Genomic DNA, 21,593 nt, shown 5'->3' with positions numbered 1-21,593 from the left:
TGACAGGGCTTCTGAGCGAGTGGACATGTGGGAATCAATGGGTTTCTTTCAATTGCAGTAGCCCTGCAGCAGCGTTAAATAGACTTGGCAGCAAACCAGAACCTAGCATAGAAACATCATTCAGAGTTTGCTGCAGCTGCAGTTCCCAAATAATTTTGATGTGATATGTGAAATGGGAAGTGTCTCAATTTATTTGCAGCAACAAATGGGGGAGAGAGATCAGAGTTTATGACATTGTCGACTACAAACAATAAAGTGACTGTCAAAAACCGCCAAGTGATGCATGGACCAGAGTCTGCGCGGTGTAACTATCTAGTCTGGTTTCCTGGTTTGTATTACATCTCAGCCTATGACTCAGTAATAATCTCAGCAAGAGATTCCAGATTTGACAGAGGAATTTCTTCAGCACCGCTGAAATGGCAGCATTGTTAAAAGCCAACATGCTTGTTTACGGGGCTGAAAGAAAAAAAAACAACAACACTGCAACTCGTGCCATTAAACTCAAGATACACTCGTGACAACAGACTCAACATACGTTACAGATTTTCTTTGTACTTCATCTCTCTGGGTTTCAGCAAAACAGTAGAGTAGGATACAAACACTTTTGCTGACAAGTCCTGCTGTTCTTATCACAAACATGATAATATATGGCTTTATTGTAAAAATGGTTGGATGCCAAGTTTTGCTTATGTGAATTAGAAGTTCACATTGTGATCTGGGGTCTTCATTCTGTCAGGAAGGAAAAATTAGAAACACAAAATGATTTAAAAGAAAACATATTCATTGCAATCACTTTGTACCCACATCTCAATTCTGCCATTTAGCCAATTTGACAATGAGTTCCATTATCCATTCACGTTTGACTTCTTTGCATCTTTATTTACAACTTTTCTTAAATCAAAGCAACAGAGACCAAACAAGTAATTTTCCCTCAAGAATAGAATTATATCGAGCCTATTGTATTTAATCTCTTAGATTCTAAAGCAACATAATGTTCACTTTTAAAACATAATTTTGAATTTTGACCTCAAAATATCAAACAAAAAAAAAACACTGAGTAACCACTGAGTAGGACATCCCTTCAACACTTAAGAGGTAAAATATTTTGAGGTATGAGTGTTATTTATTGGCATAGTTGGAACTGAGTCATGTAAACAACCATTCAGAACATTCAGGTGGCTTGTTACAGTACAGCATGGAGAAACATGGATCCAGGAATGCCCAAATTCATAATTTAGCATTAACAGTATGGTCAAGATGACTAGAGGCTCAATAGCTAATTACTAGCATGTGAGTTATCTAAGAATAAAAGCCTTCATCTTTTAAAATGTATCACAGAAACAGTTTGCTTGTGCTACCATTGTCATGATATAATATAGCTAATAACAAGCCATGTAAAATGCTTACTAAAAATGAAAACATGAAGATGCCTTTTTTATTTAGTTCTGTGAGAGCATGGAGGAAAAAATAATTATGAAATATGTTTGGAGCAGACAAACCAAAAATGAGGTGTGGGGTAAAAATTATGCAAATCTCGTGCTGTCCTAGCTAACCTTCAATTTCTATTTCCAGTTAATTCAGGCTTTCAACACATTCATAAAAATGTGCATGGTCCACAAGAAAGTAAACTGCTTTGGAATTGTATTGACTAAGGCATTTCACATGTTTATGTTTTCCAAAAGGCAACTTGTAAATTTCCTGATTCCTTATTAGACGCGATATAACAAAGAAACTAATACTCAAATGTAATATATATATTACAACACACATCCATAAGCATGTAAAATACAAGGCTGACATATAACAGCTATAATTCAAACACAACATAAATAAATATCTTACAATATGAGAATAATATTATAATTTCAGACAGAGATGCAAACAAAAAAAAGGTGGGAAAAAATGAAGACAACCATGAGTGCACCGTAGCATGAATGTGCATTGCTTTGCAGATAATTCATCGGTTTATGTCACAGATCACACCACTTCTGATATGATTGTTTTGATCATTAATTTGGTCCTACATATAGTATGCGTAAACAGGCAGACACAGGACCAAATAACACCGTTTAGGAAGTTCACTGTAATTAGAGGCTGCAGTTGGTCCTGAATTGCTCCACAGACAGTGAGGCTTCTTTCTCCAGGTAAGAAAAAGGAAAATAATTTTTATGTACATCATAATTTTCCACATTTTTACATACAGAGAGCTGTGTTGTCATAACCTGACCGACCTGACTTCATCATTCTCAGCTGAACCCGTCAACAGCTGCAAGGTCACAAGTGAATAACTAGCGTTAGCTGCATAACAGAAATTTTGAAGGATTATCGACTATGTCAGTTCCATTATTCTTCATGTGGTACACTATTCGTCATTTTCGTTGGACATAAATAAGCAAACATCAGACTAATATAAACATATATACAGTATTTTTTAATGGATTGGCCTAAACATTTGACTTTACTGTTCATTTGTTGAATAAGAACAGATTACCCAACTCCAGTATATCTCTGGTATTCCTATCTATGTGATGTGTTGTGATGATGTGTTTACATGTAAATAGTTGATGGCTTCATTCAATATAAATTTCTTCTCATCTGTGACACGATAAAAAAAAAAAAAAAAAAAAATGCCGTACGCAAAAGGAAAAACATTTTGAGGATATTGGAACTCTGTTATCGATGTGAAGTTCAGGCTTACTGCCTTACTGGCTTTCGCTCATCTTAACCTGGCACCCAACTATGTGTCGTGGTTTTCACCCTCTGCGGAAACCCGTGCTGCGCTGCTGCGGGGTCAAAGTTGAAGTCCAGAGACCCACCATCCATGAGGGTGTCGTGAAGGACCGTCTCCATGTCGCACTCGAACCTCTCGATGGACACGCTGTCCAGGTCGCTGGGAAGCCGCTCCTGGTGATGATGGCCGTGTGGATGAACTGGGTGCAGCTCCCGGTAGCCGTTGCTGCCGCTAGCGTAGCCCACCGGGACGTTGCTGGCGTGAGCCGTGTGTCCCCGTGGCAGCAGCTGCAGGCACATTTTCCCGCTGGTCATATGAGGAGGGGCTCCTGAGAGACCAGTCAGGCTAGTCAAGGGAATCATGCTGGAGTTATTTAAGTCTCGTGAGGTTAAAGGACCGTGGCTATGTATAACCTGCGGGCTTGCGTGAGGAACCGGGTGACTCTGCAGCGGATTCATCATCTTCACACCGTTGTGGCCCCCCACGTGGCCCTGGCTGCTGTAAGTAGGCATCAAACAACTTGCCCTCCCAACCTGCGGCACCTCTGAATCCATCGGGAGCCTCATGTCTCTGCCGGCTTCTGCGTCTGAGGTCAGGAGCTCTTTGAGGAGGCCGGCCGGGTTGATATACTGGCTCTCGTAAACCGTAAAGCCCGGCTTGGTCTCTGGAAGCGTCTGCATAGGAGCCGGGGACATGGAGTTCATCCTCACCTGGCCGTACATGCACTTGCGGTAGTCCTGCTGGGGGTGCAAGGTCAAACCGGAGGAGCAGTACGGGCCGCTCTGAAGCATAGTGACATTCGAAGAATGCAAGGGGTCCGAACCCAGCTGGGGAGGTTTGGGCGACAGCAGGTTCAGGTTATCCAGCAGACTCTCCATGACGTTGTCTGAGCCGTGTTGACCCATCGATCCAGTCACCTCGGACAGGCTGGGCAGGGTGGAGGGTATCTTTGGCCCTGCCGCTCCAGTATAGACCATGTGTCCCTCAGCCTCAGTGAGGTCATCGTGCTCAGACGGGAACGGCGAACGACGTCCACTCAGTGTGCTGGCGTCAGAGTTGGCTCGCCTCCTGATGGAGTTCCAGGCTTCAAAGTCCTCGTTACTGTGGGAGTTTGGGCTTCCCAGCCAGTGGGAGTACTGGGAACCTGGGCTGCCGGGTCCTCCTTCCATCCCTTCCTGCATTGCCAGCTGGAGATAGAGAAATATTATTATAACGTTTACATGCTGCAGTGAAAAGAAATAACATTTTGGGAAAGCCTCTTTCTGTCTCTTTGCATTGGCAAAAATCTCTATTATATGAAAAAATATAGTAAAGGTGTTGTAGTGGTGCATCAGTTGTAGTTTCTCCTTTCTCTTTTCTAAAAACAAGAAGAAATTGCTTACATAGGTCAGACTGAAAACCCACGGGAGTGTTAGCAGTTCTTTAAACTGTTCTACAAAGTTCTCACTCTCTTCTCATCTGCTGCTTTAGTCATCCACCACATTTTCTCTCCTTGTACTGTAGATCTGTATAAATTAATGGATGGAATGCATGAATTGCATTAATGCATTAATTTGAGTACTTGGCTCTTTAATAATGTAACCTCCTAATTCCCTCCGTTCTGCTTTCTTCAATCTACACATTTCCCACAGAAGTCCCGTCAAACTGAGGATGATGAAGAACTTTCCACCACCACCAGTACCTTCTTCTTCATGGCCCGTCCTCTGCTCTTGGACAGCTTGCTGTTGTTGTCCATGGAGGCCGCTCGGCGCCGAGGAGACTTTCCGTTTTTGCCGCCCTCTGGGTTCAGCATCCACCAGGAGCTTTTTCCCGTTCCCTCGTTCTGGATGCGCACGAAGCGGCTGTGAAGCGACAGATTGTGTCTTATGGAGTTCTGCGAGGGGGAGAAAAGAACACAAACATGCTGCCGTTAGTGATGGAGTGCAAAGTAACAGTACATCCATTTCTAATGATACCGTCCTGCTGCAGGTCACCGTCTATGAATGGCCCGGAGATATTTCTGGGACTTAGCTGGTGTTGTTGTTGTAAATATATTAAAAGTCATGTTTTGCTCACAACCGCTGTCTCCCTGGTGCAAAAACAAGAAACTGTAAATTGTCCCTGGTTGCTGTTTTGTGGGGGATCAAATGAGAAGGTGGCTGCACGGGGGAATGTTTGTCATTTTCCACACACACGGTTAAGACGGCGGTGGCTGAGCGTCACGTCAGGGCCGGCAAACTAACAGGAAGTGCGTCCATGTCCCCTGTTAACAATATTACGTCTGCTGAGATTTTTTCCACTGCCTCCTCACACATACCCAGACAGGACACTGACTGCTCCAGCACAAGGATGGAGGGTGTACGCGCTGGGACTGATTTTGTACTAAATAAATATTTGGTAACCTTGCGACACACACGTCAGTACGGCGAAGGTGCTGTTTGTTTATGACGGAGGAACAAAATGGCAACAACTGAGCATAGGGGTTAAATCAAATTGACTTAAGGTCAACATAATGTACGTTTTGGAGTAAAAGTAAAGAATATTGTAGGTGAAACCGAAATGGAAGGGCAGCCCGAGGAAACAGCCCACCGTCTTTCCTGTCTGATTTTAAACAGTCACTTTATGAAGTGGGTGGTCCCCCTTCCCACTTTGGACCATAATCATATGTATCCTGTGATTTCTACCGAGTTTGATCTGCACGCTTCTGTCTCGGCCCTCCCACCACCAGCGACGGCACCACTGGAAGAGGACATTGAAACAATTGTGCTGAGCAAGGACCAAACGTCTTTGGGTCCGACCGACATGTGGTCGCATTTGTTCTTGAGCTTAGCTTGTAGACACCTCCAGACTCATTCAGTGCTCCTTGTACAATGCTGTGTTCTGAACCGTGCAGAGGACACGGAGGCGCCGTCTGTGGTGTAATTCTGTCAGGAAGGAAAACCACGCCGATTAAGAGGCCGAGACATTGTCACACAGGCTGTAATGTTACTGGCTGCCTGGTAGGATGGTTTTAACCCAGTTGGAACAAAATAAGAACATATGAATGTGAATTTCAATGCTTAGAGGGATGGTGACTACAATTTAAAAAAGAAAGAAAGAAAGAAACGACACCAGATACATCAAAAGGGAATTTCCCTTGAATGCCCATGTGAATTCAACAGCAGCCCTGTGCAGTTAGTGAAGCCAGATGTCCCCAACCACAGGATTCAACAGAGATGTTCAAGGACTGGAGATAAAGACACTCACTCACATTGAAAACAACAGACTAATTGTCTGACTGTCTCTAGAAAATCTTGCTCACAGGCGGCACTGTAAGCTTTTGGCTTAAATGCCTTCAGACCATCACAGTCATCGAAATACGAGCCACATTTATTCAATGAATACATAGAAATGGAAATAAGAGTTTTCCGTGGTTGAGACAGGACCTCAGAAATATGTTACCTTATAAAAGTATGGGGTTGAGACAAAGTAGAGACATTAGAATAAATGTAGAGTCCAAGTGTAGTTTAATAACGTTACAATTACATGTATATTGAATTCTCTCTTCTATTGTTTGTCATAAAACTGAAGCAGTCAGAAAGAATGTGGACACAGACCCTCAACAAGCTGGAGCGCAGTCTATACATTGACAACCTTGTGATACCTCTCCCTATAGTGGAGGCACAAATGAGAAAGAAAGTTTTGTGTATGTGCGTATCTGTGTGTGTGTGTGTGTGTGTGTGTGTGTGTGTGTGTGCGTGCGTGCATGAGTGAGAGTGCACAGAAACAAGGGAAAGAAAGCCAGGGGGAGGTTACGGAGTTCGAAGTGAGGCTGGGGAGGGCGATGGAGTGAGATGTTTTCGCCTGGTGGAGTCGTGGGGTGGGGGGTCAATGAGTTCGCTGTGCGCGGAACATGAGCTCCTCCGGCGGCGCTGACAGAGCCATGCAAACAGGTTGAGTGGAGCAGGAACCCAGAGAGGAGGGGAAGCCTGAGATGTGACGTGCGGGGGTCCGACCGTGCGCTCTCTGACTCAGAACCGCAGCACACATCCCGACTTTCCTGAGCCGGACTCCTCCCTGCTCTGTGATTGACTTTAAAAAAGGCTTCCTGTGTCAGAGAACATCCTGCACGTGCGGACTAAAAAGACTTGAGGTGGAGCCGACACCCATCCGTGGAGCCACAAAATGCAACGCTCGCTCTGGCTCGCCTTCATGTGATCATGCTCTTGCTTCTTTCTTGCACCTGTTTTGATCTTCTTCTTCTTTTGTTTTTTTCAACTAATACATTTTCGATCTGCAACCGAAGGCAGGAAGTGAGTCATTAGCAGAGGACCTTCTTCTATCAGAGCGGCGAGCCCCGTCAGAGTCAGCCTGTGATGCCGCTCTTTTATTCCGCCTTCAGCAAATGAGTCCTCTGCACACGCAGCCGAGCAGACGAGCGACATGCAAATGTCTGCAGACTCTGATTAGAGCTCACAATAGATCAGGGACTGCATGACTGGTCCTTGGGTGGCACTATTCTCCGCTCAGCCCTGGGATAATCCTTGTCTCAGACAGACAGCACCTCAGCCCAAAGAGAACAAAAGACGTCCCCTGCCTCCCTCACTCAGGAGGTGCCCCACTCCCACATTATGCTGCTAAAAGCCTGACTCAAGGTGGTCTAAGTGTTTCATTGTTGCTAAACTTCTTTATAAAAAAAAAAAAAGGATTGCCATGGCCCGGCTTTTAACCGACTTTGAAGTGGTAAAATATTTGCACCTGTAGCCGTGTGAGTGCTTGTGTGAATATATGGCATCCACAAATATATGTGACCTACGCTGACCTGTTTTTTTTGCAACGTGTGAAGTTCCCAGGCGCACATTTGGAGACACGTTCAAGAGGTCTATTAATCCTCTGTGGTCTTATTCTTCTCTGCCTTCGATGCTTCTAAATTGAGGACAAAATTCATTGCATTGTGTTTGGATGACAGGCAGCCATTGTGACTTTTTTTCTCATGCGCCAATTGCAGCGCCGTAACAGCCGTAACATTTACTTTTAATGCCTTTAAATGGCATTGTTGTGTGGCCAACCTTTAAAAAAAAAGACTTTTAAAAGAGTATGGAAACTCTCAATTCTAAACCTATTTTAAGAATAACAATTGTTATTATATTATACAACTACTACAAATAAACAATATAGTAAAATAATAATAACAACTTCATAATTCACAAGTCACTGAGCATTTAGTCAGCGACTAAACAATTGTACCAATATTAAACATGTTTGAAATGATCTTTATGTCAAAACAGGAAAAATTCGATCATTAAGCAGTCCAGATTGAGTTTTATGGCTACCGCACACCAAACAACTGACATCAAGCAGTGCAACAGTTCAGAACTCAAGCAAAACAATCCTGTGACTTTAGAGTTACTTGAAAAGTGGTTGGGCGTAAAAGCACAATAAGACCACAACTGCACTGCTGAAGAACAGGACTTCCAACGACTGTCCTCAATCAGCTGGTTCAAGGACACCCAGTTTAGAAGAGGTCTCTTTGCTTCTGGCAAAATCTATTTTCAGTGGAAGAGCATGCTGTAAATACAGTGGTGCATAGTCTCTGCAGTCCACCTGTTGCTGTGCGCGGCTCACCGCAGCACTTTGACAAGCCGAAGATAGTGAATTATCGCCCGTCTATTGACTCCGCAGATGTCCCTTAATGATCTCCAAATCATCTGCGCGGCACGAAGCGACTCCTCCTCCTGGACTTCAAAAACAATTGGCCTGAGCACAGCTGCCACTGCTCTCTGTGTAGTGGAGCATGAGGCCTGCAGTAACGGTCGCGGCACACGTAAACAAACAGAGCGCAGTTGCGGCGACAGGTGCCGCGGCAGTGAAAGTGCTCTCACTCATCCGAATGATTTACGCGCAGAGCACCAGACATGACCACAGACAGGACAGAGGATTCCCCCAGAGGACGGCTGCCTGCTGGGGACAAGCTGCAGCTCTTGTTGGTTACTCGGTAACACCAAGTGTCAGTGATGGGGGAAGCCTGGGGAAGCCTTGGGAAGTGTGCGCACTTTACATAAGATGAGATGAAAACTTTTTATTGTTTCACTCACACATGAAATAAAGGCACTGAAACACAAACATGCTCTTTAAATCCAAGCTGAAGATTCAAGATTGGTTCTGGCTTTGGCTCTCTTGTTGCCACCAGTAATTCACATGTCACTTCCTTTGGTTTGTGCTCTACCTGTGCTACAGTTTTTGACAACCAGAGAAGTGAGTTTGAATGTGTGAATTACAAATGTTAGAGGAAACTCGATCCTCCCTCCCCCCTTCTAAATGTTTATTGACTGTTGTTGACTCGGCAACAGGTCTTATTGCTGCTGGTAATGCTGCCAATGATAATGTGACAAGTGTATAATTGTTAATTTCAATATAGGTTTCTAGCTCATAAGGTTAATGGTTTTGTTTCAACCTTTATATTCGTATGAAGGAGAGTATGGCACTGCTAATATCTAAATTATCATTGGCAATAATGGCTCATCCGGAGAATATTAAAATTAGCATGCAAAGGAAGACACAAACACAAGTCTTTGGACCAAAGTGATACCAGCTGCAGTGACACCGGCTGCTAAATTGGTAAATATGTTGAGTTGACTCAGCTTGATTTACCAGCTCTGCGAGGACCATCAAACACGCCGTTTCTTCTTTTGTGCACCATATGATTTTGTGGCAAATCTAGTCTGTCTTATTCGGGAGAGCTTCCAAAACCAAAATTGTAGATGTCTGACAGTTAATAACTGCTGTCACATTACCACTACAAAGCAGCCAGAGATCTGGTGTAAATAAAAGAGCACAGCACTTGCAGAGATTACTGTAAAAAGGACAAGCCACTTCCTGACTGTGTCTTCCTGTGCACCCGTCACCCCCCTCCCCCCACACCTCCTCGCTCCTCTGACCCAGGAAGTGCAAGCGTGTGCGCCCTGAGTTTTCTGTTTCAGGGCGGTGAAAAGATGCAGCTGCAGAGGAGGAAAAGAGGCCTCCAGCGTGGTGTGGAGATCACGTCGCCTCTTCATGACTCTCCACAGACAATGGCGGCTTCTTCATTAACACCGAACATCGGTAACAGTGACCTACTTCGTGGTGGCTTCAAAGTGGGAGCGTGTAAATGGAGCGGGGAACTTTGTGTGTTCAGTTCAGTTCAAGATGAGCGAGGGCTGAAAATGAGAACGATAGATTGACAGAATATGATTGATAAGGCACGCAAACAACTATAAAATCTGTATTAATCCTAATACTCTAAGTGAATACCTAATTTTGTGACTGGCATTGCACAAATTAAAAACAAAAAAAAAAAAAATGACCCTGTTGATCCTGTTTTTCTTTCTTCACATCACACATCTTCTCTTCTCTCAGCACCAGACTCCCTTTTTAATTTTACATAATGGATTGAAAGCAAAGTTGCTTTTGTAAACACAATATAGAGGGGGATAATTGTTCTGGCCGGGCTGGAGGACAATGCAGAAACCTACATGCCACAAATTCCACAGACTCATGCATGTAGAGACTGTACACAGGCCTCCGTTAGTCAGCTGACTGCTCCCCTTCTCTCCTCAGGCCGTGATCTCTGTGCTTTGAAAGCCCCTGCCCCAAGCCTCCCTTTCTTCATGGGGCTACTCCACGCTTGCAGTGGGCCTCTTAAATTCAGGGCAGGCCTTCCTTTTTAACCTTTGTGATCTCAAGACAAATAGCTGACAGTCATTCTGCTCTTTTTTTGAGCTTTGATTTGTTTTCAACCCCATAAAGTGACTCCATACACCAGGGTCGGGGGGGATCTTAAGCACTCTTAAGCACCAGATTATCCACTTTTATGTCAATGTCACCAAGACACATGTCTTTGCTTCGGCTGCACTCAGGGATGGAGCCCTAAGGAGCCTATCCCAGCTATCTTGTGGACAAGGCAGGGTTACACCCTAGACAAATCACTTAGGTTATCATGGGGAACACAGAGCGAAACAAACAAGCATCCACACTTGCGGGCAATTCAGTTGTGAACGTGTGAGTTGCCAGTTAGCCTAGAGTGCGTGCCTTCCGAGTGTGGGAGGAAGCTGAAGAACCTGGTGAAAAGCCAAGCAGACACAGGAAGAACATGGAAACACCATTGAAGCCACAGCCCTCTTGTTGTGAGGCGACAGTGCCTTACCCAGAAACCTATCTCAACATACTTGAATGTATTTCTGACTGGCTGAAGTTTTAACTTTTTTTGTTAGATTACAATTACGTTATCCACGCTTGTGTAACCATACAATTCTATTTTTCAAGCCTTGAAGTGGCCAGTTTCCTTCAGTGTTAGTACAACTGACAAGCTGACAAAACATTCTTCCATGGCATCATCGCGACTCTAACGTGCTCCGGACTCGCATTGTCATCAGCTGGCCCTTGATCAGTTTACATCACATTTTCCACTCAGCCCGTCCTGAATAAATACTAACAATGTTGTCTGGCACGTTTTCCACAGCTATTCAAACACACCAATCAGTCGACTGTTTTTTTGTACGTCAAACAAGCTGTGATGGCCAGATAAAACGCTTCAAACACGGCAATTTGACACTGATGTGTATATATATATATATATATATTATTTTTTTTACGCGTTCATTTACCCATTAAAGCTCGCCTTCTGCCTCAGTCTGTTCGCAAACACAGAAACCGTTCTGCCATGTGTCACTTCCTGTCCCAGAGTAAAGGTCATGGTTCAGTAAGTTTTCAACCTAAAACACCTTCCACACTGCACGCTGCTGCCCACAGAACAACCAGTGTCTCCAGGAAGCAAGTCCTCCCTGTTGGCCAGAGGCCCCCGCTGTGACAAAGGCACCGTGATCTCGGAGGCAGCCACATGAATTATGGAGGGACAAAACAAAACAAAGCAAAAAAAAAAAACTCCCTGACACGAGAAGAGACAGGAAGGATCACACATGGAGCTGGTGGAAGTAAAGTGGATGGCCTCAACCCACCACAAGGTCTTTTGTCTTATTTCTGTCACTATAATCAGGGGCACACGGACACGTGCACTCTTAAGCGAATCCATATACTCGAATGCGACGCAAAATATTTTTGTACAACAAAAGCATCCTCTGAAAAAAATTAAATATGTTATGCACATAATCAAATGTAGAAACAGGATCCCTACACGGCTTCTGCTATGGGCTCCCTGCTCTTTTGCCAGCCCTGACCCTCATGTTTTGCAGGGCAGGGATGTTAACACATGGCACTGTTTTCCATCCACTCTGCAGGAAATGCATCACAGTTCATTGTGGGGGAACTGCCATGTTTTTTTAACAGGAAAATGTAAAAATAACTATTAGCCGGTGATTCCAGGACCTGGCTCCTGTGCCAACATTTTGGAATGCAGGGGCTGAGTGGAGATGTGTTAATCTAATATTGAAGAAAACCAAGCGGCAGTTTTTGGTTTCAATGGAAATTCATCAGAGTTTTACTTGTGCCCCCCAGGCATCATTGGGGAAGATCAATACTTTCTGAAATTGATCTTTGTTTAAATTTCAGTGGCTTCAGTTGTAACAGGTTGCAATAGTATTTGGACTTCTAATCTGATTTTTATACAGGTACTTCCAAAAATGTATGCCCTTTTCCAAACAACATTGGAGATTGATCTCTTTGATGGCCCCATGTAACAAAACCGTCTCAAGCTCCAGGCCAGAGCAAGGCGGAATTGTCACTGTAGCTAAAAGTCTAACCCTCACAAATACCTTGTTCAAAAAGGCCTGAGAGAGGGCAGAGGGAAGTGACAGGATAAAGAGCAGCGATCCCTTTCTCCAAGCTGCAGCATCCGCTGAGGAAACTCTAGAAGACAGGGACGCAGAGATATGAGCGCACAGCTCAGGAATGGAGGATGTTTGACGTTGTTCCCAGCATTCCCTTCTCCCAGCCTCTTCCCCTCCGACACACTCCCTGGCTCTGATTGAGCTGTTTGCGTCGCCTCCTGTTATTGTCGCAGGAGCTCCGAACAGTTTACTCGTCACTGCTTCCCCGGCAAATTCTCTTCTTTCATTCCCACGCGACTGCAACCCAGTGCACATGTACCCGAGCACGGCCTGAGAACTGCAGAATGCCTGGGAAAAGAAGGAAGAAGCAGCTTACACTGCCATGATAATTTAAACTTTGAATTCAGGAGTGTTGAACAATGAAAACTATGTTAGATTGAGGGCTACAAAGGCATTTCCTGGCATGACTTTGACATAATGTCTCACAAAAATGTACGGGTACAGGAAGGGCTGCAAGGCTAAAAATAGGCATTTGCCTGACATGGGTTGTTTGACCGCTGATTTCAATGCAGGTATTCTCAGGACACACCCAATAATTCCCCGTCTTTGCCCTGACTCCATCATTTCAATCCATTAAGTTGGGATCAGACCTTGATGACGATGACTGTGCAGGTATTACACACTTTTCTTTCCGAACCTCTCCCCTTGTGCTAAATATTTCCAAAACATTTAGAGGCCAAAAACACTGTCTTTCAAATTTCAGGTTTGTACCATGTTTCCAGGACTGTGGAAAGGCTGCACAGACCATGAGTCAGTATGTTTTGTGCTAAAACTGGATGAGAATGTTCCCAGAAACGAACAATAGTGTATTTAAAACCTATAGTGACCTGCTTATCGTTCGGTTACTGGAACTGTTTACAAGCTTTGAACAGTTTTTTGAACTGAAAACCATCTTTTCTAGAACACAGATCTGTGCACCGATCAGTTACCAAAATTAGACACAAAGTCACTTTCTTGCAACACTTAAAAAACATGATTATTTTCTTTAGTGAGGACAGGTCAAATTAGCACAATAATGACCATATGTGTGTGTGTGTGTGTGTGTGTGTGTGTGTGTGTGTGTGTGTGTGTGTGTGTGTGTGTACAATGATAACCAAGGGTTGAAACATTCTCAGTGCCATAGTTTGCATTTTCATACTGCTTCACACTACTTCTGGAAGTAGAGCTGCAACTAATGCGCACTTCAAAACATGAAAAGTAAACCAAGGTCAGGCCTGGATTTAAAGGTATTTTCTTCACCCCATTTTCAAGTCCTAACTTCTCACGGAGCACTCTTGCACAATTAGCTATCCCGAAATCTCTGCAGACCTCCAAAAATCAACATATTTAGCTCTCTGTTTGTAGCCTCCTGCCAAAGTTTTATTCCATATTTTACAGACTGAAAACTGATTCTTTGTTACACACCTTCCACAGCTTAGAAACGGGTCAACACGACAGCCAGGGGCAGTTTTACAAGGTAAACGAACGGACGTTTGTAACGCGGGTCAAGTTTTGCCCGTTTGGTGTTTGAGTGTGAGGGGTTACAGCACACGCTGATCCCAGAACACCGCAGGTACACTGCTGCGCGCATCAGCCACGCGCTCTCAGGTGGCGCGAGGCAAGCATCCACTCACCTTCCAGCCCGCCGAGCTGTTGCTGTCGCCCTTGTCGTTGAAATAAGGCACGCTCTTCACCATCCAGTCGTAGATCTGCGACAGCGTCAGCCTCTTGTCGGGTGAGCTCTCGATGGCCTTGGTGATCAGGTCCGCGTACGACATGTTCCCCCAGGCGTTCCGGCGGGACGAGCTGCTCTTCCTCTGGCCCGAGCTCCCCATGGGCGGGACGCCGTGAGAAGGTACCTGTTGCTGAGGCGGCAGCTGCGGACCCGGGAGCTGCTGCTGCTGATGGTGATGATGAGGACGATGATGAAGAAGGTGCTGATGGTGATGTAAATGCACGCAGTTGGCCTCCAGACACTGAAAATCATTGCAGGTGGTCACAGGCGGTTCCTGCTCCGCGTACTCCTCGTAGTCCTCCTCCAGCAGGCAGAGCTTGTTGACAAACTCCGGGTTTCCCCCCGGCTCCGGCTGCACCGACGGCGCCGGGGAGGATGTGTTGGAGCTGGCAGGCTCGCTGAGCTCCGGTCTGGGCAGCGGCCAGGTACAGGAGCGCGGGCGGGAGAGAGGCTCGAACTCTGGGTCTATTTCGACCTGCGGCGGCGGGATCTGAGCCATGTCGAGGTGAATCGGCTCTCACTGACACACAAGCGCCCACATATAAATATCAATAAGTTATGATATATACGTGTGTTGTTGTTTTTTAATCCAGCAGGTTAGTAGGTAATAACAGTTGCACTCACACAACGTATTCCAGCGAAAGGCCAGTGTTGTTTGTAGTTTCAAAGGTTCTAAAGCCTCTTCACATGCACTGGGGCGTCACTGAAGTTCACACCATCCCGCACTGTCTGAGCCACTGACTAGTTCAACTCTCAAGTCTGCCGCTCTGTCATGACTATCACTCCTACAGTCTGATGATGCCTTCACGGCACTCGCGCAGAATCAGCAATTAGAGTACTACACTGTCCGCGCAATCTGATGGTGTGTAAAAACAGTAGTATTTTCGCAGTTTATTCAATGCTCTACGAACCTAGTTTCACCTAATTATTTAAATTATAAGATTGAAATAATCAAAGTGTAGCCTCTAAAAAAAAAAAAAACAATAGTAATATTTCAAGATCGTACAACCTTTCGACAAGATGAAGACCATGACTTTACATGTTCTCTGTCGTTATTTCAGTAAAATACTTACGTGTAGGTGGACTTACTTTACTGCAATTGCATGTTAAGACGGCATTAAGTTTTTCATAAACACCTTAAAATATTCACTGCTTGTAAGATGAATATGAATATTCAATGCGCAAAGATGATACTTTTATCATTATTCAGTCCGTACAATTACGTTTGCACTTTTCAGATGTGACGTTTTGGGCATGTTCCCACGTGAGTGATGACGCCATCTAGTGGGTGATTTGCACATAGGAACATGTTCAACACAGAGTTGCCTTAACATGGATATCTTATTTAAATTAAGGGAACAAAACGTGGAAGTGATGGCACATTTAAAAGCCAAAAATTAACAGTTTCTACACTCTTAGACAATGCATGACAATGTTGTGTCAACTATTGTGTTAGCATGCTTTTAATTTTAAAAGCTCAAGGCCTAACGTTTCATAATTTTAGCTGTACGGCATTGTGTTCATAATATGACACACATGCATCTCAAAGACCTGGATATGCTAATTGATATCTGAAACAAAGGTGATATCCATGATTCAATTATGTATTATGTTTAATCTCTTCAACCTTTCAGTGTAATTATTATTAGCTAACAGTAACAATGACAATTCAAAGGCATGAAAGTTCCTTTGTCAGTATGTGTGCTTTGTTCACTTTGCGCAATTCACTTTATTAATCCACAACCCACTCTGTCTCTGCAAATCTTTCCTGTATCACATGCTTGGTATACAATGAAATTAATGAACAGTAATTCAATTGTGTAATAGTAGATGATAAACTAAGTTTGACAAAACAACAAGAGTGAAGAAATCCAAGCAAGAATGTTTTGGTGGTGCTGTTTTCAGCTGTAAAGATCTACTGAGTAGGTCCACGTTAGTAAATCTGTCTAGTTGAGGTACACGTCGGCCTCCTTCAGGATGCCCTCTTTTTGGTGGAAGTAGTCTCTGAACCAGAATATATGTTCCTTCTTCTGTTGGACAGTCAAATATGGATTTTTGGACAGACCAGCCACCACAAGTTCCATGAAGTGGCGCACTGGTCCTTGACGCGGGAAACCTTCCTCCAAGTGTTTCGTCAAGAAGACGTGTTCATAGAACGAAACACTGGCTTCTTCCTCGAGGCCTAATATAGAAGAAGAGGAGACTGTCAGTACACTCCCTCAGGCAAAATCCATTACTTGCCCAAAGATTCAGAAATATTGTAATACTCGCCATCTTCATTGTTAATAGGATACTGCCACATTTTCCCTTCCTTTGTCCACTGGATCATTTCTTCAAGCCCATTTCGAGGCATTTGATTGGTCACTGAAGACAACTGATTAGCAAAGTCAACGTCCCAAAGAGTTGGCCGTGCTGTAAGTAAGTATGAACACAGTGCTATGAGCAATTTTTGTAATAGGATAGTGACTAATGCAGCAAATAAATCTTCACAATACAAGCTGCGTGTACTGCAGGACATCCCAGAGTCATGGGGGTAAAAGCTTCTTTTTTTTTTTTTTTTTTTTAAATACTGGTGAAATGTTAAAATATAGAGCTTCTTCGTGAATACTACTATTCCTAACAAGTAGTGCCATAAATCTTTCCATGAAGATATTCCCTAAAATATATAAATTCTTAAAAGAGAGAAAAAAAATCCCATTACCAACTGCGGATTCAATTTTTTCCTCGTCTGTCGTGGCAGGGAAGATGTTGAGTCTTTTACCTTTGAATAGGCTCCTCCTACCAAACAGTAATGCACATTAAAACACATTGTGAATCTTTAAAACAAACAAACAAACAATGAAATAAAGTGTGATGAACATATTTACTTTCTCCGAATTCCATCTGAATCAGCGGTCACGCCTCTGTCATGTGTATATCCTTGTCCGTCGTCATCAAACCGAATCTGATTTGCTGCCCAAGCATTTTGCCTGTTGGGCATCTTTCCTACTTTCATGTCAGCTATAATGACTCTATAAGAAATTAAATTGTAAATTGTCCATTACTCAGTATGAAATGGATTAACGAGAGAGATGATTAAATTTAAAACTGCATCCAACTGGCGTCAACACTCTATTCAAAGGCCATACGATGTCACAAACTTACCCTAAGTTGCTCACATCACCTTTCTTCTGAGCCTCAGTGACAGTCTCATGCTGCCTCAGCTTTTTGAGAAGTTCAGATTCTGCCTGGCTGCGGTCAGGAAGAGTGTCGGCAACAGCGGATGCAGCTGCAACAAGTTCAGGATCCAGTGTTTCACTGAAACAAGGGGCACATCACACCAATGAATTGATGAAGAAACACAGAAGCACTCGAAACATTCCAAAACATCAGGTCGTATAAGTTTGGTAACTGTGCAATATTTAAGATTGTTATAGAACAGCACCAATAATCTACTCTTACCTCTGCGACGAAGCCTCCACAGTAGCCTGTTGAAACATATTGATGGTGCTATCCATGGCTGGCTTTGATCTGGACACAGGCTGATAACTTGGCTTAAATCTGACGTTTGGAAGCTTCCTCTTATTAGTTACTTCCACCTTCATGGCCCCAAGAAGGTCAAGGAGACTTTCTTTCCCACTTTTAGCCACATTAGGCTTCAGTTGCTTTGGCGTTACCTTTAGCTGCTCAATTTTAACTACCTCTTCCTGCTGTGTGGCACTTCCATCTACCGCTCCTGAGTTTCCCGGCTCCACATCTTGGTTGGCCGCGACTTTGCTGGCACGTGGAGTTGTCTGATCCGTTTCGACAGAAGCTTCTGTGCAGCCAAGTTGCTTGTCCGCATTTGTTTTCTCTTCCTGATCAGATGAGGCGGCATTGTTTTGCTTGTCACAAAACCGACCCAAACTCGTGCCTAAGGCTCTTCCTCCACCTTTACTTGCAAACCTATGGTAGACAACAAATAAATCTTACTTTATGAAAGGCTGTGAATACTGGCAACCAGGAATTGTGTACCACTGGAAAATTGTATTTTCACTATGTAGTTCCTGACTATGTCAATCGCTAAAACTTTAAATCTAGCTTATGATACTGTATTCCATTTTGTCTACATATAAGAATTAGCCTTAATATTAACATGCGAATCACGTGTGGACTCTATTCATTCAGAGTACAAGCATTTCTATAGTTCCATAAGATGCACAGACACTTTGGTTTTCAATGTGAGGACACCGCAAAGGCCACAACGCATCTAGCTAAGCAGTGTTTAGTAACACAGACGGCTTTCGTTAAGAGTCAAACTCACTTAAAAGCTGAGGCGACGCTCTTGTCACCTTTGGTGAGCAACAAGCTCGGCTCGTAGAAACCAGCTGAAGAATTTTGAGCAGCGATCAGACAGCGACAAAATTTGAACATGTTCAGTGATTGCAATGCCCTTGTCGATGCACGATGTGTCTATAGTAGTGTAAATCACACATGCGCAGAAGACTTTGCGAGCTACGGCAACAAGACTTGGACACACTGCGTATTACTTGGGGTTAGATGTTCGACTCATTGTTAAAGAAAATTTATATATATTTTAAACAAAACTACCATGTCATTCGTGTCCTTCGACGTTTAAAACAGTGACATTTCGTGGCTTTTACTTGAACATTTGAACTTTAGAAAGGCCGTCGTGTTTTTTTCGCTGTATATAAATAGTTTTTTTTAAATCGTCTTTATTCCCGTTCTCATTAGATGTTTCTTGTGTATTCAAGGTAGTGAAACAAACGGTTCCAATAGTAGGAAGTAAATTATATATTGTGCTGCATTCAGGTACAAGCTTTTTAAACTTAACATTGACAAGTATTATGCCAGGTGCTTAAACATCATTCGAGATTTGATGACGAGCTTGCATTTCACGACATCTGCTTAGAAATACGTCCCCTTATCACTTTGATTAAAGGTGTCTTCAATGGATGGCACGTGCTCCCGTTACACACACTGGTTGCATCAATATAAAACAGGCGCGTTCAAAGCCTAGGCGCCGATTTCAAACGCAAAGTCCGTCCGGCAGCTGGAGAGCAGCAGATTTATGTGGTCAATGCGCATGCGCGCCTCAAATCTCGCTCAGTGGTGACGTTTATGGGGCCGATTCTCACAGTTCACAAATTCTCGTTTAGTATCTTCTGATTTTAACTAAAACAACGTTTTGTTGTTTAAAAAAAAACATAATCAAAAATCATCGTTCAGCTAAAACAGCATACGGACGAATGTGTTTTATTTATATTTTATTTAATTTTCTTTTGCGAGTCCTCGAAGCGCCAGAAATGTTGTCTCGCGACACCACAACCGGAACGTGATTCAAAATGGCGATGGAATACTAGCGCTAATTCACTAACGGATGTTTCGGCTGCAAATCGTGAATTAGTTCAGTAATTTATATTTAGCGATGGATACCCTTCGAAAGGAAATAGCTTCTCATCAGAAATACAGTTGCAAATCTTAACATTGCTGGATTGTTTTCTTTGTTCCTGCATAAACTCAGAAAGAAGAGGCCAACTTTACTCAGGTAAAATGTCAACGTTAGCTAAGTCACTAGCATACAAGCTAACATTCAACACATTTAGGCCACTTTAAGTTTATCTTTAGAAAATGCAGAATTGCTGTGAAGTTTTAAATTGTGTATTTCTTATCAGTGACAACTCGGTGTTGCAACGAGTGAGTTTACATATGCCGAATCTTGCGTTTTGTTGGTAGCTTGATTGAATATTGTCCGTCCCATTGATAGCCTGCCTCTGTGGATCCCAGCGTGTTTGTTTACACGTTTCTGAGTAAGGAAGAATAAACTCGTAGAAGTTACCGCAATCAGCCTTCAGTCCCTTCAGCCTTTAACTATAATATATTGTTTTGCAACACTAAACCAGTGAAGATATGTGCACTTACAACTATCCGATTGAGGGATGGAACATTTGATCAACTGATGTCACAAGTTTTAATAAAATTGTGAAAATGCAAAACATCTGACTTTGACCATGAGTCAAAATCAGATTTTACTTCTTTTTTGTTTTCTAATTAGAGTGTTTGTTTATGAATCATTTTCTACTTTTATGCTCCTTAATAAACAGGACCCAGAATCAATTCTATTTTTATTTGCCTAAACCATTACTTGTTAAAATATCAGTTAAAGTCTGTTGGTCATGACTTTGTTTTGTGACTACGTCAAGCTTTAGTGACGTGTGCAGTGTGTTTCAGTTACTGAATCTCCAGTGTTGTGTCTGGCTTCTTTTTTACTTATTGTAATTTAACGGTTAATAGATATACATGCGCTGTTAGGATGTCATTGTTTGCATTAGTCTGTCTGTCCTCTGAAATGACTTTTCACAAACCTATACTCTTGACAGCCATGGCAGAAGAACGTCGACAGAAGCCATGTTCAGTCATCCTGCCCACCGAGTCCATTAAGGCCATGGCAGAGTCTATTGGAGTGGGTCAGCTACAGGAGGAAAGCTGCGTTGCGCTGAGTGAAGAAGTCAGCTATAGAATAAAGGAAATTGCACAGGTAACTCAATGATCAAGGATAAGATTGTTTTAAATCAGTTAATTTTGCTCTTGCCAAAATATAATTTTGTATAAACTACACTAATTGTTCTTCTTTTTATCCAGGATGCTCTTAAATTCATGCGCCATGGTAAAAGACGTAAATTATCAACTAGCGACATAGATCACGCTCTTAAATTAAAAAACGTTGAGGTAAGTTAGACCTGGCAAAGCATTTTAATTGTCCAGTTAACCACTGGAGTAAGGTTATCTCTTAGAAAATTCTTTGTGTCCTTATTCTGTCTTTTCCAGCCCCTGTATGGGTTTCAGTCTCAAGAGTTTATCCCCTTCCGCTTTGCAAGTGGAGGTGGACGAGAGCTTCATTTCTATGAGGAGAAGGAAGTCGACCTTAGCGATATTATCAACACACCACTCCCAAGGGTTCCACTCGATGTGTCTCTCAAAGGTACACACATCAAAATGTGTCTTGCTGCTACATATTTTTGTTCTTTGGTATTTTTGAATATTAGTGTTTGACTGAATGTTTTATTTTGCCTTATGCTTGTCTGCTTGTCTGTTAAACCTCAGCCCACTGGTTAAGTATTGAGGGGGTGCAGCCTTCTATTCCGGAAAATCCTCCTCCAGGTGAGTCACATTCTAATTTCTCAGAACACACAACATCTGGCGCTGAAAAGATAATCTTATGTTTCTTTTTTGTTTTAAATGCCAGTACCAAAAGAGCAGCAAAAGGTTGAATCCACAGAGCCACTCAAAGTTGTCAAACCTGGTCAGGAGGAGGAAGGTACCATTAAAGGCAAAGGTCAGGGGGCAACAACAGCTGATGGCAAAGGTAAAGTTTTTATTTGGTTTTTCA

The 21,593-nt window shown here is 43.1% G+C and overlaps 3 protein-coding genes across 5 annotated transcripts in view; 1 reads left to right on the top strand and 2 right to left on the bottom strand.

Moving 5' to 3' along the window:
- Positions 1–1,050: 1,050 nt before the first annotated feature.
- Positions 1,051–15,223, bottom strand: LOC142884671 (forkhead box protein O1-A-like). Of its 2 annotated transcripts, XM_076020488.1 has the most exons (5): positions 14,849–15,223; positions 14,124–14,744; positions 12,436–12,798; positions 4,413–4,604; positions 1,051–3,918 (listed from the first exon to the last, which is right to left on the bottom strand). In XM_076020488.1, exons 2-5 carry the CDS (start codon positions 14,721–14,723, stop codon positions 2,722–2,724), a joined length of 2,352 nt encoding a protein of 783 aa, XP_075876603.1. In that variant the 5' UTR covers positions 14,724–14,744; positions 14,849–15,223; the 3' UTR covers positions 1,051–2,721. The 2 variants fall into 2 exon arrangements, with proteins under 2 accessions (XP_075876603.1, XP_075876604.1); XM_076020489.1 differs by lacking the exon at positions 12,436–12,798 and having other exon boundaries at positions 14,124–15,174.
- A 685-nt stretch (positions 15,224–15,908) lies between these two features.
- mrps31 (mitochondrial ribosomal protein S31) lies at positions 15,909–18,700 on the bottom strand. The gene is made up of 7 exons (XM_076020492.1): positions 18,507–18,700; positions 17,666–18,148; positions 17,369–17,521; positions 17,092–17,235; positions 16,926–17,002; positions 16,496–16,636; positions 15,909–16,406 (listed from the first exon to the last, which is right to left on the bottom strand). The coding sequence occupies exons 1-7, from the start codon at positions 18,614–18,616 to the stop codon at positions 16,171–16,173; spliced, it is 1,344 nt and encodes a 447-aa protein (XP_075876607.1). The 5' UTR covers positions 18,617–18,700; the 3' UTR covers positions 15,909–16,170.
- Positions 18,701–19,324: 624 nt separating this feature from the next.
- taf6 (TAF6 RNA polymerase II, TATA box binding protein (TBP)-associated factor) overlaps positions 19,325–21,593 on the top strand; it is a 5,787-nt gene continuing 3,518 nt past the window's right edge. The window contains exons 1-7 of one of the 2 annotated variants that reach the window (XM_076020490.1): positions 19,325–19,609; positions 19,728–19,751; positions 20,584–20,741; positions 20,846–20,932; positions 21,032–21,185; positions 21,308–21,364; positions 21,450–21,569. In XM_076020490.1, coding sequence (XP_075876605.1) covers positions 20,586–20,741; positions 20,846–20,932; positions 21,032–21,185; positions 21,308–21,364; positions 21,450–21,569 — 574 coding nt within the window. In that variant the 5' untranslated portion in view covers positions 19,325–19,609; positions 19,728–19,751; positions 20,584–20,585. Of the gene's footprint in view, positions 19,752–20,583; positions 20,742–20,845; positions 20,933–21,031; positions 21,186–21,307; positions 21,365–21,449; positions 21,570–21,593 lie in introns of both variants that reach the window. The other variant, XM_076020491.1, reaches the window with a different exon arrangement.

This window comes from Nelusetta ayraudi, unplaced genomic scaffold, assembly GCF_046127955.1.
Source record: "Nelusetta ayraudi isolate G7.1 ecotype Tasmania unplaced genomic scaffold, CSIRO-AGI_Nayr_v1 ptg000011l, whole genome shotgun sequence".
Classification (NCBI taxonomy): domain Eukaryota; kingdom Metazoa; phylum Chordata; class Actinopteri; order Tetraodontiformes; family Monacanthidae; genus Nelusetta; species Nelusetta ayraudi.
The sequence above is the reverse complement of the archived record's forward strand: the minus strand, read 5'-3'. Positions and strand labels throughout refer to the sequence as shown.